Source organism: Leptopilina boulardi, unplaced genomic scaffold (genome assembly GCF_019393585.1).
Source record: "Leptopilina boulardi isolate dan_hultmark-lab unplaced genomic scaffold, ZJU_Lbou_2.1 LbouV2_393, whole genome shotgun sequence".
Classification (NCBI taxonomy): domain Eukaryota; kingdom Metazoa; phylum Arthropoda; class Insecta; order Hymenoptera; family Figitidae; genus Leptopilina; species Leptopilina boulardi.
Window position 1 is genome coordinate 1666614 of NW_026137966.1, and position 14934 is coordinate 1681547.

Here is a 14934-nt window from a genome sequence, read left to right on the forward strand (position 1 = left end):
GGGGTTTTCGGGGTCGCTGAATTCGAATTTGACGACAGATGAACCCAAAAATCTTAAATACGATGAAATTAAATTTTTTTGAAAGCTCTGTTTGGAACCTTATTAGGCCTATAAGTGATTTTTAACTGGACTGCGAAGGGGTTAAAAATTATATAGGCAAAATGCAAAATTTATGTCCTTAAACATTATGAACATAAAACAAATAAAAATCTATTCATTTCGCCGAAAGAATTAAGATAAAAAAATTTTGGGGGTGGGTTATAACCCCATTTTATGGAAAAAATTAGGGGGGAGGGTTGCGTGTACTGGTCATGTAGTACACGATTTATGCTATAATTTAAAACTTTTTTGAAGTTTTTACCACGTCAGGTTAAAGAGAAAAATCATTTTAAACACCCATAAAAACATGTTTCTTGGGGGTTTTTACCCCCACTTTTTTCAAAATCCTGACATGCTAGGCAATTTTAAGATCCGGGATCGTGTTCAGCTCCCAAAAGTACATTAGAAACCATTCTGATATCAAGATAAAAGAAAAAAGTTTTATTTTGTAGGCCTTTGTGATTTATTACGTTTACTGAAGCCATATATACAAATTTGCATTACACTTATGACCATTACACTGTTGACATTTTGCTCGTTTTTCGCTTTTAAAATGAAAACGGTTATACTTATATCGACGGGGTTGGTCTCAGTCGAAAGAGAATCCAAAAATAAATTAAATTCCATACCGATATAAAATTCAAAATATTTTCAAACCATTTTCAAGGCGTTACACTGTTGACAGAAATTCAATTACGAAAGTGTTTCTTCTTTTTCTGCCTCCATGACAAACACGGAAAGAAATTTAGTAGCAATATTTGATAAATCTGATAGGAAATTTTAGTATTCTCTTTTTCAAACGCGGAACATTTGGGTTTGATAACGAAAATCGGTATATTTTTACCAATAGTCTTTTTAGTAAATATATTCCAGAAATTGAAATTATTATTTCGTAAATTGATAAATTTATATGAAAATTTGGAAAGATTATTTCGAAATTTGTTAAAACTATACTAAAAATTCGAAGTGGTTCAGTCGTGACAGATGACGACAGAAACACCAATAGATTCTACGCCAAAGTTTTATCTCTTTCTCATCTCGAGGATAGACGAGGATATGAACTTTTAAATGCACACACACACATACACCGCATTGTTTTACATCGATTGGCTTATTTTTATTCCTAACCTATACTAACGATAATACGTATAACATTCGCAGGATAACGCTTCATATACAAATTTACGCTCATGTGAAAAACTGATGTGACCATTCTTATATACTAACCAGACATATTTTTCACCGCTTATGAGTAAGGTGAAATTATATCAAAACATGTTTAAAAATATAAATAAAAATCATTATTTATTGGGAAATAATTAAATATTTTATTATTTTTTGAAGAACAATTTTTTTTACTGATTTATTGTAAAATATTCGAAATTAATTATATAAAAGAAATTCAGGTCTGTATCAAGATAATAGTAAAAAGGGGCTTGTCTAAAGAGCTTCGTCAGTCTTCGTTACCACTCGGTGACGATCGGGCAATTCCGAACGTTCAACTTCGGCAAATTTCGTCGAATCTCGTTAACTTTGATATTTCTTTTTCAATTTTCATATCAAATATATCAAAATCTGAAATAATTATATCATTTTATACAATTCTAATTACGAAATTTGAAATATTTGGTTAGAAAAATTGATAAAGAGCTTATTAAAATTTGACATTTTTGTGTTTCAATAAAAAGATTTCAGATTTCGTAAATATTATATCAAATTTTCTTTCCAACTATATTAAATATTCTTATTTTAATCTCAATCATTCTTAAAAATAGTATCGAAAATCGTTATCATGCCAAAATGTTCCGCAATTGTAACCAAATATACTAAAAAGTAACACCATAATATCAAATATTGCTACAAACTTTCTTTCCGTGAACGAGCAGATTTATACTTATATCGTTTTTTTTACACACTTCGTTGTTGTGTTCTGCTGCTTATGCGATGGTAAAGAAATTTTTTTGCTCATAAGGTAATTTAAATAGCAGGTAAAAGTAGGAAATTCTGCCGGCAAAACGTAAAAATACAAAAGTGAGGGACACGTCATTTTCATTTTTTGGAAATTGTATAAAATAAAAATTAATTACCAACACTAAATTCTCTTTAAATATACAACTAATACTTCACGAAACATTTTTTTAATCTGATTTAAACACTACACTACCGTCCGAAATTGTGCGAACTCTGCTTTTTCAACAACTATAAAACTGTTCATATCTTCAAAAATATTAAAACTAAAATTTTTTCCTCTTTATTTTATTAACGTTAATAAAATTCTGAAAGGAATGACACCTTGACAAAGAGAATATGTTAATTTTTCAATTAGATATCTAAGAAAAACCCAATTTTCAATGTTTTTACTATTTTTTTTATTTCTCTGGCAAAAATTAATGTTTTTAAACGTTCTTAGGCTCATTGAAATCGTATTTTGTTATGCAATTCAAATTATATAAAACAATTCATGTACACATTCCTCCCTAGCGTATGCAAACCGTGAAAGTTGGCTCATAAAATGTCAAAAAATTGTGATTAATATTTATATGACAAAAAATGATCAGTAAAATGTATAAATCTTAAATTTACTCACATAAATCAGAGAAGTTTAGAATGATATATTTACTTGATTTTTAAACATTATATTTTATTGTAGAATTAAATTTAAATTTTTTGACATTTTATGAGCCAACTTTCACGGTTTGCATACGCTAGGGAAGAATATGTACATAAATTGTTTTATATAATTTGAATTGCATAACAAAATACGATTTCAATGAGCCTAAGAACGTTTAAAAATATTAATTTTTGCCAGAGAAATAAAAAAAATAGTAAAAACATTGAAAATTGGGTTTTTCTTAGATATCTAATTGAAAAATTAACATATTCTCTTTGTCAAGGTGTCATTCCTTTCAGAATTTTATTAGCTTTAATAAAATAGAGAGGAAAAAATTTTAGTTTTAATATTCTTGAAGATTTGAACAGTTTTATAGTTGTAGAAAAAACAGAGTTCGCACAATTTCGGACGGTAGTGTATATTTTCGATATTTCATTCATTTGAACATTGAAAATGTCTCCGGGGGCGCATTACACTTATGACATTTTGCCTGCTTTTTGTTCTGCCAATATTATGAAAATCACTTTTATGTCCTTGTAAGTAGAAAAATTATTGAAAATTATTGCTTTTTACTATATAAACAAATTAATTTCAACTAAGGTTATATCAAATAATTTTTTTTGGCAAGGGACACGAATATGACAATTTAAATGAAATGAGCCGTATATTTATATAAACATTTTATCTTACATTATAATATTATTTCTAAAAAGTAGTAAAATATTTTTTTGTGTTTATTTTTATATATGTTTTTTGTTCAAATTGTTCGAAACTATAGTTGGGCACAATAAAAATGAAAATTTATTAACACAATCATAACGCCATTAGGCCTTCTCCTTTCAACATTATTAAAAATTGATGATTAATTTTGATTCTGAATCTAACAAGACTTTATAGCATTTGTACTGCACAGTTTGATAATGTAAAAAATGTCCTTATCAGGAAACTTTAAAGGTGACGCACAGAAAAACGTTAGAAGGTCATACATATGGAGTAGCGTTAATAGCTTGGAGCCCAGACAGTAGTCATCTTATAGCTTGCGGACCCGAGGATTGTCCAGAGTTGTGGCTTTGGAGTATTGACACTCCAGACTGTGATCTTCGAGTAAAATTAACGCAAAGCACCGAAGATTCCCTTACAGCCTGCGCTTGGCATCGTGATTCCAATAAGTTTGTTACAGGAGGAATGCGCGGTCAATTTTATCACTGCGTAAGTCGTGTTTTTTTTCTCAATGAATTATTTATTTCTAATAGTTAAGTGAAGGTTCAGACAAATATTTCATACTTCTTCTATTCAGGATATGGATGGAAACGTCTTGGATTCATGGGAAGGAGTACGAGTTAAAGGTCTGTGGTGTAGAAGTGACGGTAAAACTGTTCTTGCTGCTGATTCCCACCATCGCATTAGAGCCTATAATTTTGATGAATTGTGCGATTTTACGATGTAAGTTTATTTTTCAGAGAAAGTTTTTTTCATTTCAAAAATAATTGTAATCGAAAAAAATGTTAAATATTTAATTGAGTCAAATGGTGAATTTTTGATTATTAGATTGCAAGAAGACCATCCTGTGATGTCTTTTAGTGTTAACAAGGCCGATCGACAAGCTCTACTTAATGTAGCTAATCAAGGAGTGCACCTTTGGGATTTACAGGACAGATGCTTAATTAGACGTTTTCGGGGAGTAACTCAAGGTCACTTTACTATTCACAGTTGCTTTGGAGGCGTCAATCAGGATTTTATCGCATCTGGAAGTGAAGGTACATAATACTGATTTCATTGTATACTCCCAGGAGTCTTTACAATTTTTATACAACACTATTAAAACCTTACAAAGGTATCTCACAACTCTATTTGCGGCTGTAGACAGACTTTATTAGAAGCACTCACATTTGCCTAGACTTTTGGCCAAGGGAGATGAAAACTACAGAAAACTTCTCCCGAGCACAGCCGGCTTATTGACAATCGAGTTGTGAATGTATATTTGGATAGTTATCACAAATGTACAAACCATGGAGTAGTATAAGGAGACCGAACGACGTATATTGAAAATGGACCAAATTTTGGTACCCGCTTAGTTTCATGAAAATACGGAATGGAACACAAGCGCTCTCGTGGGAAGTATGTAAACAGTGGAAAAAATTGGAAGTACGTTGAACATAACCCAAAAATACATTGCTCCTTATTTTTAAAACTTTTACAATGGCTGACTGTGCAGCTGAGTTGGATACAATCAGTGGCGCTAGTGTTCCATTCCGTATTTTTTCAGGTTTAGCGGGTACCGAAAAGTGGTTCACTTTTAACGCATATTTAACGTGGTCGTTGGGGGTCTTTATACTACTCCGTGGTACAAACACATCCTCGATGTCAAACCTCCCGCTTGATATATTTCGATCACAGTGAAAACATCAGTGCTATAGTGCGTCGGACGTGGGTACACAATCGCGTTCACGTCCGACACTCTTAACCTGACTCTACATTGGCTGCGCAAACGTGTACGTGAATGTGAACGTGTGACGTCACCCATTTTAAACTAAAGGCGCATTCAGACCTCTCGGCTGCCTGCCTGCTGCAGTTGCCACGGTAACATAATGGGAGTGAGTGAAACAGACGAAAAATTTAAATTTTCTGCTTCACTCACTCTTATCATGTTTCCATGGTAACTACAGCAGGCAGGCAGGCAGCCGAAAGGTCTGAATGCGCCTTAAGTCTAGAATGGGCACGTTACGCGGTACGTTATAGCGTCACCCTACTGAAAATCCCTGTATAAGATCTTGTACAATTTCCTGTACAGGATCAGCAACTGAACTTGTACAAGTTCTGACCAGTTCCTGTACAGGAAAATGCATACGAATTTGGAACAAGTTCATGTGTGAGATCTTGTACAAGATCTGGTGCAAGATCTTGTACAAGAAAGATATTTGTACAAGAAAATGTACATGATCTTGTACAATTTCATGTATAAGTACTTGTACATGAACACGTTCATGTTCTTGCACATGTATAGTTGTAAATTTTTTTTTTTTTAATAAAATTTGAGATTTTGATAATTTTTAACCACTAAGATTCGTAACTCATGCATGCTAAAAACTATTGCGCAGCTGTAAAGGTTAATGTAAACTATTGCGCAGCCTTTGAAGTTTTTAAATTTTAGTAAAGAAAAACACGAATTAACATGTGCAAGAACATGTACATTTTCTTGTACAAGATCTTGCACCAGATCTTGTACAACATCTCACACATGAACTTGTTCCAAATTCGTATGCATTTTCCTGTACAGGAACTGGTCAGAACTTGTACAAGTTCAGTTGCTGATCCTGTACAGGAAATTGTACAAGATCTTGTATAGGGATTTTCAGTAGGGTAACGTCCTGACGTCACAATGCTAATTCAAATGTGTGATGTCGCAATGTTATTCAAAATGGGTGACGTCTGTATTGCGTTTTCCTTGCGTCAAGGCATTTTGGAGAGCACAGCCGAGGCACTCAGAGGCACTGTCATTGTATAAAAGGGGGACTATATAACCTTAGTTTCTGGTAAAAGGTGCAGATGTCGCCGTTGTAGATCACGATTATGCGCATGTGCAAATTTGAAAATTCAAATTATGCTTTTTTATTTTCATGATTATTATTGTTTTATTAATAATTTTTTGTATTCTCATATGTGGTTTACATAAAGACACAAAAATGATTAATAAAACAATTATAATAATGAAAATAAAAAAGCATAATTTGAATTTTCAAATTTGCGCATGATCATAACCGTGATCTACAAGAGCGACATCTGCACCTTTTACCTGATACTAATGTTATATAGTCCCCCCTTTATGCAATGACAGTGCCTCGGCTGTGCTGGAGAGGGCCTTAAACGGCTTGCACCGCGGCAAATATTATTTGATATTGTTATTCCCAGTAGCGGGCCATTTTTTTCTCAATGCTTTCTTACTCAAAAATGTATGGAGAATACGATGGTATTTTTTTATTTAGATATAACGTGAAGAAGACTGTTTTTTAGGAACATTTTATAAACAAATAATTTTAAAAATAATAAAAAATTTTCAAAACATAAAATATTTTTAAATTCTACATTTCAAGACGAAAAAAATGCTTCTTTGATTTTTAAAATCGGTTAAAAAGAACCCGAGAAAAAAATATTTCAATTGTTAGTAACTTGAACAAAAAAATTTTAAGTAGAAAAAAAATATTACATTGAAAAAAAAAATTTATAATTTTACCCGATCCGTTTGGCAAAACCTGACTCAATTTATGATTGCACATTTTAAGAATACAAGAGATTTTTTTTTATTTTCCCAAGCTGTTTTTGGTAGGTATATAGATTTAATCTTCCCTTGAAAAATAACAAAATAGCAGCGTTTTTCCAAAAACTCTGAAAAACGTTACAATTTTATTATTTTTCAGTAAAATTTTGTTTTCCTGGTTCACTTTATAACGAATTTTATTACGATTATATTTGTTATGTTTTTAAAAGTACCAGTAAACCAAAAGCAAAATAATAATATAATTATAAATAATATGTGATTCTGATAATAATTTTAATTTTGTTCAAGTTTTAAATAAAACGAGACGATTTCTTAGCAAAACTGAGTAAGACTTTATTGAACTATAAAATCGAGAGTGTGCTATTCTAACGATTTCAATTTTCAATGTATATTTTTTTACACATCAAGATGATCCCCTTAAATATATGTTTCGTTTCTGAAAATAATTTAATTTGATGGAATTTTATTTTTAGCACATGGAATTTTGTTATAGTTTTTTCATCTTTGTAAGAAGTGTTTAAATTTAAATTGAAAACAATTTTATAGAAAGAATATTTTTGTATGTATGTATTTCAGATAGGAAGAAAAAAAATTCTAGAAACAAAAATGTGAAGAAATTAAATTAAATGTCTTTATTATCGAAAACATAAATGCTTTTTAGAAACTTAAAAATGTAAATGAAGATGAAACATACCTTAAAATAAATTTGCAGATAATAAAGTGTACGTGTGGCACATAAGACGAGAATCTCCAATTGCTACACTTACAGGACATAGCAGAACTGTAAATTGTGTCTCTTGGAATCCAGTCTATCATCAAATGATGGCGTCAGTATCTGACGATTGCACAGTGCGGATATGGGGTCCACGATCTGCTTCACCAGAGAGAACAGATAATGGTGAAAAATTTTCTTCTCTGTAGTTTTTAAAGAAAGAAAATAATTTGAAAATTTTATAAATTATACTAGCAAATTTAAACGAGCGCAAGCGCGCCAAATTGGGTATGTGGTTGTTTGTTATAAAGAAATTAAAATTAATATTATCAATAATAATTTAAATTTATTAGAATATTATTGCATATTAAATGATAATGAAAATTATATGTTTATATAACACTAGTTTACAAAAATTTTGACCTGCGTAATTTCACTGTCATTTCTCATGTAAAATTTTCTTCTGAATCCGAATATGAAGTCAGATATTAAGAAAGTAGAACAGTTTTCGAGATATAGCTAAATTTCAATTTTTTGAGTTTAAAAAAAGTGGGTTCACTAATTTGCAAATATCTCCGAATGTAGTTGGCCGATTTCAATTTTCTTTAAAGCCAATTAAAGGTGATTAAATTTCCAATAAAAACGAATTTATAACATTTTTTAATCAGATTGACGGTTTATGAGATATTTACGAATTTGTCTAGAATTACACATTATTTTTAACAAATTTTTAGAAAACGATTGACTTTCCTTGTAAATTGCGTCATAAAAAACGTCATTGCTTACGGGTTTTTTTTTTGGACGTTAAAGTATGATCTCATACGAAGAAAATAAGCCATTGCAGATCAAAACTGAACAAAAAATATAGAAGATATAAAAAACTTTAGTAAAAATACAGAAATATTTTTGTTGGTTTCTTATTCGAGAAACAGATAATGACCACAAAAAAAGTCCAAATCCAGTTTGAGCCATTTTTAATGCTTGAAATTTTTTTAAAACCTTAAACTTTGATATATCGTTAATAAATTGTTATGTCATATTTGTTAAAAATTTAAATAATTTTTAATTTTACCTAAGCTGAACTTATAATTGTTCCCTATTCTAATTCCTCAATTTAACTTAGCTAAATTAACTAAGTTGGGAAGTTGGGAATATCATTATTAAATGAATGATTTAAAAAAAATACAATATGCAAATTATTTATTTAAAAATGCTGAATGTTCTTAATTATTATCATTACAAGACAATCAAGCAATTATGAAATCTATTTCATAAGATTTGGTAAGGTTACTTTATTTTATGTTGTGGTGGAGTTTCCAAATTTTCTTCGTTTATTGATGGGTGTCACTGTTGAAACTTAGACTTCCGTATATATTAGAACTGTATTTTAATACATGAACTCCGTACGTATAATTTTTGGGACTGCCTTCGTAGTGAAAGGTTTTCCTTTATATATTAATATTTTCCAATGTATTTCTCGCGGCGGTACCAGCTCGCCTCTTTGGATTAGATTCATAATCGGTACCTCACAGACACGAAAAGTGTTTATTGCTTTTTTCTATGTGTTGGTGACTCTGTATGTTGATTTCCTTGTTTGTAGATCGTCTTTCATAATTCCAAATATCAAGAACATTACAATATTACAATTTTACATATTGATTATTTTTAAATATTACTTACATAATTATTTATTTATAAATTCATTTGTTTATTTATAAATAATTATCTATTTATAAATATATTTGTTTATTTATAAACAATTGTTTATTCACAAATATTTGTTTATTTATAAATATATTTAATTATTTAAAAAATTAATTTTACATAAATATTTATTTATTTAATTTATTTATTGACATTAATTATTAATAAATATTATTATTATTTTTTTTTATTAACAAAAATGTTAAGATGACGTGACAAAATCATAAAATTCGATAAAAAGTAATTTTCTGTATTTTTACTGACACACCTGTCTTAAATGAAGAAAAAGTTGGTCCCTGATGCCGAAAAAAAACTCATATATTTTGAATCTCTGAACACTAAATGAACAAAATTTCAAAGATTCAAAATCGTAACCGATCCTCCTGCATGCCTTTTTATGTATTTATTGTTTTTTTATGCATTATAATGAAAAATTGCTTCATTACGATGTGCAGATCAGTTGAAATTACTAGTGCAATCTTTTTATACTTATTAAATGTAAAAATAATAATAATACATAACTATAATTTTTGGGAATGAAAGTTGGATGATCAATATTGTAATCTTAAATCCGCACTGTCAACAAAAATAATAGGAGAGTATTTTCCATAGAACACCGCAGATGCAAACATTAGATTATCCAAATTTTCTATCACTTCTTATTCTTATTAATATACGCAACATTAGTTACTGCTATTGGAATTTGTATTTGTATCGTGTAAGAAATTAAATGATAACAAGTTGGCTAAAATTAGTTAAAAGTTTTGTAGAGTTTTGTAGTTGATTTATTTTTAATCACGCGTTTTGTCATGATTAAAATAGAAAGTTTGTACCTTATGTGGTAAAAAAATTGTTTGCAAAGACGGTAATTTATAAATTTTTTTCTTCACAGAAAGTCATAAAAAGATCTTTCAAACTTTTATGAATAAAAGTTTTTCTTTAAGTAATTTGAAATTTCCAACGATAGAATTGCCGTTGATAAGTTCAGATAATATTGTTTGTGAAATATAAACATAAATACACATGTGTGTATAAATATACACACATGCTCGATACAAAATTTTGAATTATTTCAAGAAAAATTTCTATTCTCATAAGTTTTGATCAGCTTTTCTTGGTTTACTGTGATGAAAAAAGTTTCTAAATTACCGTCTTTGCAAACAATTTTTCTACCACACAAAGGCACAAATTTTTTTATATTTCAATCATGACAACAGGCGTGATTTAACTTGTAGTAATAAGTCATTTTTAAATAGATTAAAAATAAATCAACTACATCTACAAAACTTTGAATCAATTTTAGCCAACTTGTTATCATTTATTTTCTTACACGATACAAATACAAATTCTAATAGCAGTAACTAATGTTGCGTATATTAATAAGAATAAGAAGTGATGGAAAATTTGGATAATCTAATGTTTGCATCTGCGGTGTTCTATGGAAAATACACACTTATTATTTTTGTTGACAGTGCGGATTTAAAATTACAATATTGATCATCCAACTTTCATCCCCAAAAATTGAGGCACCCAATCGAACAACCGGTCGCGAGCTCGGGCCGGACGCTCGGAAGCCAGTCAGCGTACGAAAATGTCAATAAAATTGAAATTCAAAATTTTAATTTTTTAAATATATTACCTTATAGAAAATTAAAAGATGCATCTTTTTTTCTTAATAAGAAAGGCCGTAGCCGGATAAGCAGGGTCCTGCGGCCCCCGCTCAAATTTCGTCGATATTTACAGGATCAATTAGTCTCAGTATGAAACTTTTTTTCGCCAAGTTTCAACTTCTAAAAATAATTTTGAAAAAAGTTATGGCATTTTTAAAAAAAAATTAAAAATTGGATTTTCTCTTAAGCGTTTATAGTTTTTTAATCGGGTAAAAAATATGTTATAGGGGAAGCAAAAATGCATCTAACAAAAATTTGGCGACCATTTTTGTGCAGTGGAAGAGTTAAAAAAAATATTTTTTTTAATGTTTATATTTTTTAAAAATATTAATTGACTTGGCACAATCACCATATTTTTTTCCTACATTTTTTAACATCCAAGAAGCAACATATTTTTTTGGCACCATGATCTGAAGGGTACTTGCCAGTTAAAATTTAAAAAAACTTATTTTTGGCCCCTAAAATGTATGGTATCTCTTGAAAATGGGAGGCCAACATAACCGAGCAAAAAATATGTTAAAAGGACAGCAAAAATGCATTTAAAAAAAATTTGGTGTTCAATTTTCTGCAGTGGAAGGTGTAAGAATATATTTTACTTCTTACTTTCTTTTAAAATTTTTAATTGACTTGGCACAATCGCCCTATTTTTTCTTTCCTTCTTTTTTACGTGCAAATGTGTGCCTTCTTTTGGCAGCTTTATGAGTGAAACTGAACACAGTAAAAAGAGAATCTTATTTTAAGGGCGGAATTAAGTCTTATTTTAAGACGCAACATTTTTAAGACAGGCATTGTTGATTTTAAAAAGGGAGTATGTAAGCTGATTTTCAGAACTTTTTATGTGCTATATTGAAGGCAATTTTTTGGTAAAAGCAGCAGCCCCAAGCTGAATTTAAGACTTAGCTTTTATAAATTAAGACTCAAAGGGAGTTGAATTTCAAACACTCTGTAAATTCAGATTTATGAGTACCTTAAATTCATACAAGGCTCACTTTAAATTAAGACTATGTTGATTTCCAAGAATCATTTAATTTAAGATTAACCTTAATATATATATATAAGTCTAATTATAAGTAATATACAACTATGAGTGTCTAATACAATGCACTAAAAAATAGGATCGTAAATATACATTTAATATAAAAGTTGATTTCCAGTTTACTTAAAACATTGTTTATTCATGATGTCTTCAGGTAAAGTAATGAATCCTGTATGTGCTGCTTGCTGTAGGTTTCTCAAAAAAGTATCTGGTACCAAAAAAGTAGTTGTAACTCAAGATGAAGCAGACAATTTTTCTTTGATTTTCAAGAAGAAAATTGATGTCCAAGACATATTATGTAGTGCTTGTCGCATTAAGACTTATAAGAAAAGAAAATTAAACGATATAAACAATGATTTTGAGCTTGGAAGTTGCGAAAACAATATTTCGGAAGAATCTATTCCTGAAAGTGATACTTCTTCATTGTCATCAGATACAGATGATTCGAATTTTGAATTAAAAATACCGCCTCAAAGAAAAAAATCTATTCAGGAATACGCTACTATGCCATTTTCAAGAACTGTTTCTACGCATAAATATTGTTTTATATGCAATTCGTCCAAACAGTTAAGTAGTAGTTCCACGACCAGCAAGAATCCAATCCTTTGTCAAACTTCGAATTTATATTCCAGAAAACAATCGATGTTGTTCAGAACATCTGATTAAGGAACGTTTTTTCGAGGAAGATTTAAATCGTTTACAAGTTTATTCTAATTCTTCTGAAATAAAAATCTCCGAATTATCCGAATTTATCGAATGTTTAAGTATCAGATGTGATACTACAATTCTTGACATGATAGGTGATTTTTCTTTACCAGAAGAAAAGTTATTTATATTTACTGGTTTGACGTGGGAAAATATTATTGAATTGTGTGAAATGATGACATCAATGAGAGATACCCAAACTCGTACAGTAACACAGGCTCTCGTAATATTTTTGTTAAAATTACGAACGGGAAATTCAAACAAACTGTGCTCTGCAATGCTTCAATTTGACCAAGAGCAGTTGGTATCAGAATATTCTGGAGCGGTAATGAAATCTTTTGAAAAAGATGTACTTCCAACACGATTTGGTATAAAGGCTTTATCAAGGGTTGATCTTATTTCATATCATACCAGTGATATGGCAAAAAAGCTGTACGACTGCACTGACAAGCTAATGATAATTTGTGATGGAACTTATGCCCGTCACCAGAAAAGTAAAAACAATGAGTATCAAAGGAAGTCATATTCCGGCCAAAAAAAAGTTCCTCTCTGTAAACCATTTACGGTTTGTATAACAACTGGAAGAGTCCTTGACATGCTTGGCCCTTATCATGCCACCGAGAATGACGCCTCGATAATGGAAAATGTCATTAGTGATCCTAATGGACTCAGTTCATTAATGAAGCCAGGAGATATTTTCTTTGTCGATCGTGGATTTCGAGACGTGAAAAATTTCTTGGAATCTGAGGGTTACAATGTTTTGATGCCAGCATTAAAAGAGAAAATCAGTTTGGCAAGAAACTGCAATCTGATTTTGATTTTTCAGAAGAAATTATTCTGAGAATGAAAACTCAAAGAAATGTTGTAAACACCCTAGCTGACGAAGTTGAGGAGAAAGGGTGGAATCGGAAAAAACTTCCGTTTGAGAATGCTTCATCTGAAGATATTATTGATTTTCCGGAATTGACTGAAAAAGATTTGAAAATCTTATTTACAGGCACATACCAGCTATCACAAGCTATTTCATATTTAGCTGAAATGATGAATGACGATGGAACAATTAATTTGCAATTCGTTAAAGATCAAACCAACATTTTGAAAATTTTAATTAAGTCTCGACACATTTCACGGAAAGTTTACAGGTGTTATGTAGAGTATGTGCGAAATGGAATAGGTGTTTCAGGTATCAGACGTTATGCTTGTGAATGCGCAAACGGTCGAAGAACTGTCGGCTGTTGCTCGCATATAGCTACAGTTATTTACTACCTTTCTCATGCTAGGTATTTGACTAAAATCTTAAGACCTGCTCAGATTCTTAGCAAATTATTCGTAAAAGAACATTTTAACGCAGTTATAGAAGAAGATAGCGACGAGGATTAATTTTTTTCGAATGTCGTTGCTCTATCTATAACGTTCTGGATTTTAAAAGAATATTAGTTAAAATTCTTTTTAAAAATATATAAAAATAAAAAAATCCGATTTGTATATAGTGTGAATAATGTATATATGTTATATTTTTATAAAATTCAAAATGAAAAAAAAATTTAAAAAAATTTAAAAAATATTTTTAAAAAATACAAAAAGAGGTACAAATCTGACTGATAACTTCCGCGTAGTGTACCTTGGACAGAATTATGTGGAAAATGTAAATTACTTTGATGAACAAAATTTGATTATCGTCAAAAAATTAGAAGTTTACATTTTCCATTAACTGACAAATATCAGCAGTACAAAATTATTTTTCATAGTGTAAACAGACAAATAGGGTATTCGAGACGATCAATAAGTACTTTTAACGCTCTTTCCATTTTTTTAAATGCATTTTTGCTGTCCTTTTAACATATTTTTTGCTCGGTTATGTTGGCCCCCCATTTTCATGAGATACCATGCATTTTAAAGGCCAAAAATCAGTTTTTTTAAATTTTAACTGGCAAGTACCCTTCAGATCATGGTGCCAAAAAAATATGTTGCTTCTTGGATGTTAAAAAATGTAGGAAAAAAATATGGTGATTGTGCCAAGTCAATTAATATTTTTAAAAAATATAAAAAGTAAAAAAAAAATTTTTTTTACCCCTTCCACTACACAAAAATGGTCGCCAAATTTTTGTTAGATGCATTTTT

General features: G+C 30.0%; 1 protein-coding gene across 2 annotated transcripts in view; it reads left to right on the forward strand.

Annotated features, from left to right (window-relative positions):
* LOC127288748 (WD repeat-containing protein 26) overlaps positions 1-14934 on the forward strand; it is a 61459-nt gene that overhangs the window by 43112 nt on the left and 3413 nt on the right. For both annotated transcript variants that reach the window (XM_051316386.1, XM_051316385.1), the window contains exons 7-10: positions 3653-3919; positions 4008-4153; positions 4259-4467; positions 7699-7884. In XM_051316386.1, coding sequence (XP_051172343.1) covers positions 3653-3919; positions 4008-4153; positions 4259-4467; positions 7699-7884 — 808 coding nt within the window. The remainder of the gene's footprint in view (positions 1-3652; positions 3920-4007; positions 4154-4258; positions 4468-7698; positions 7885-14934) is intronic.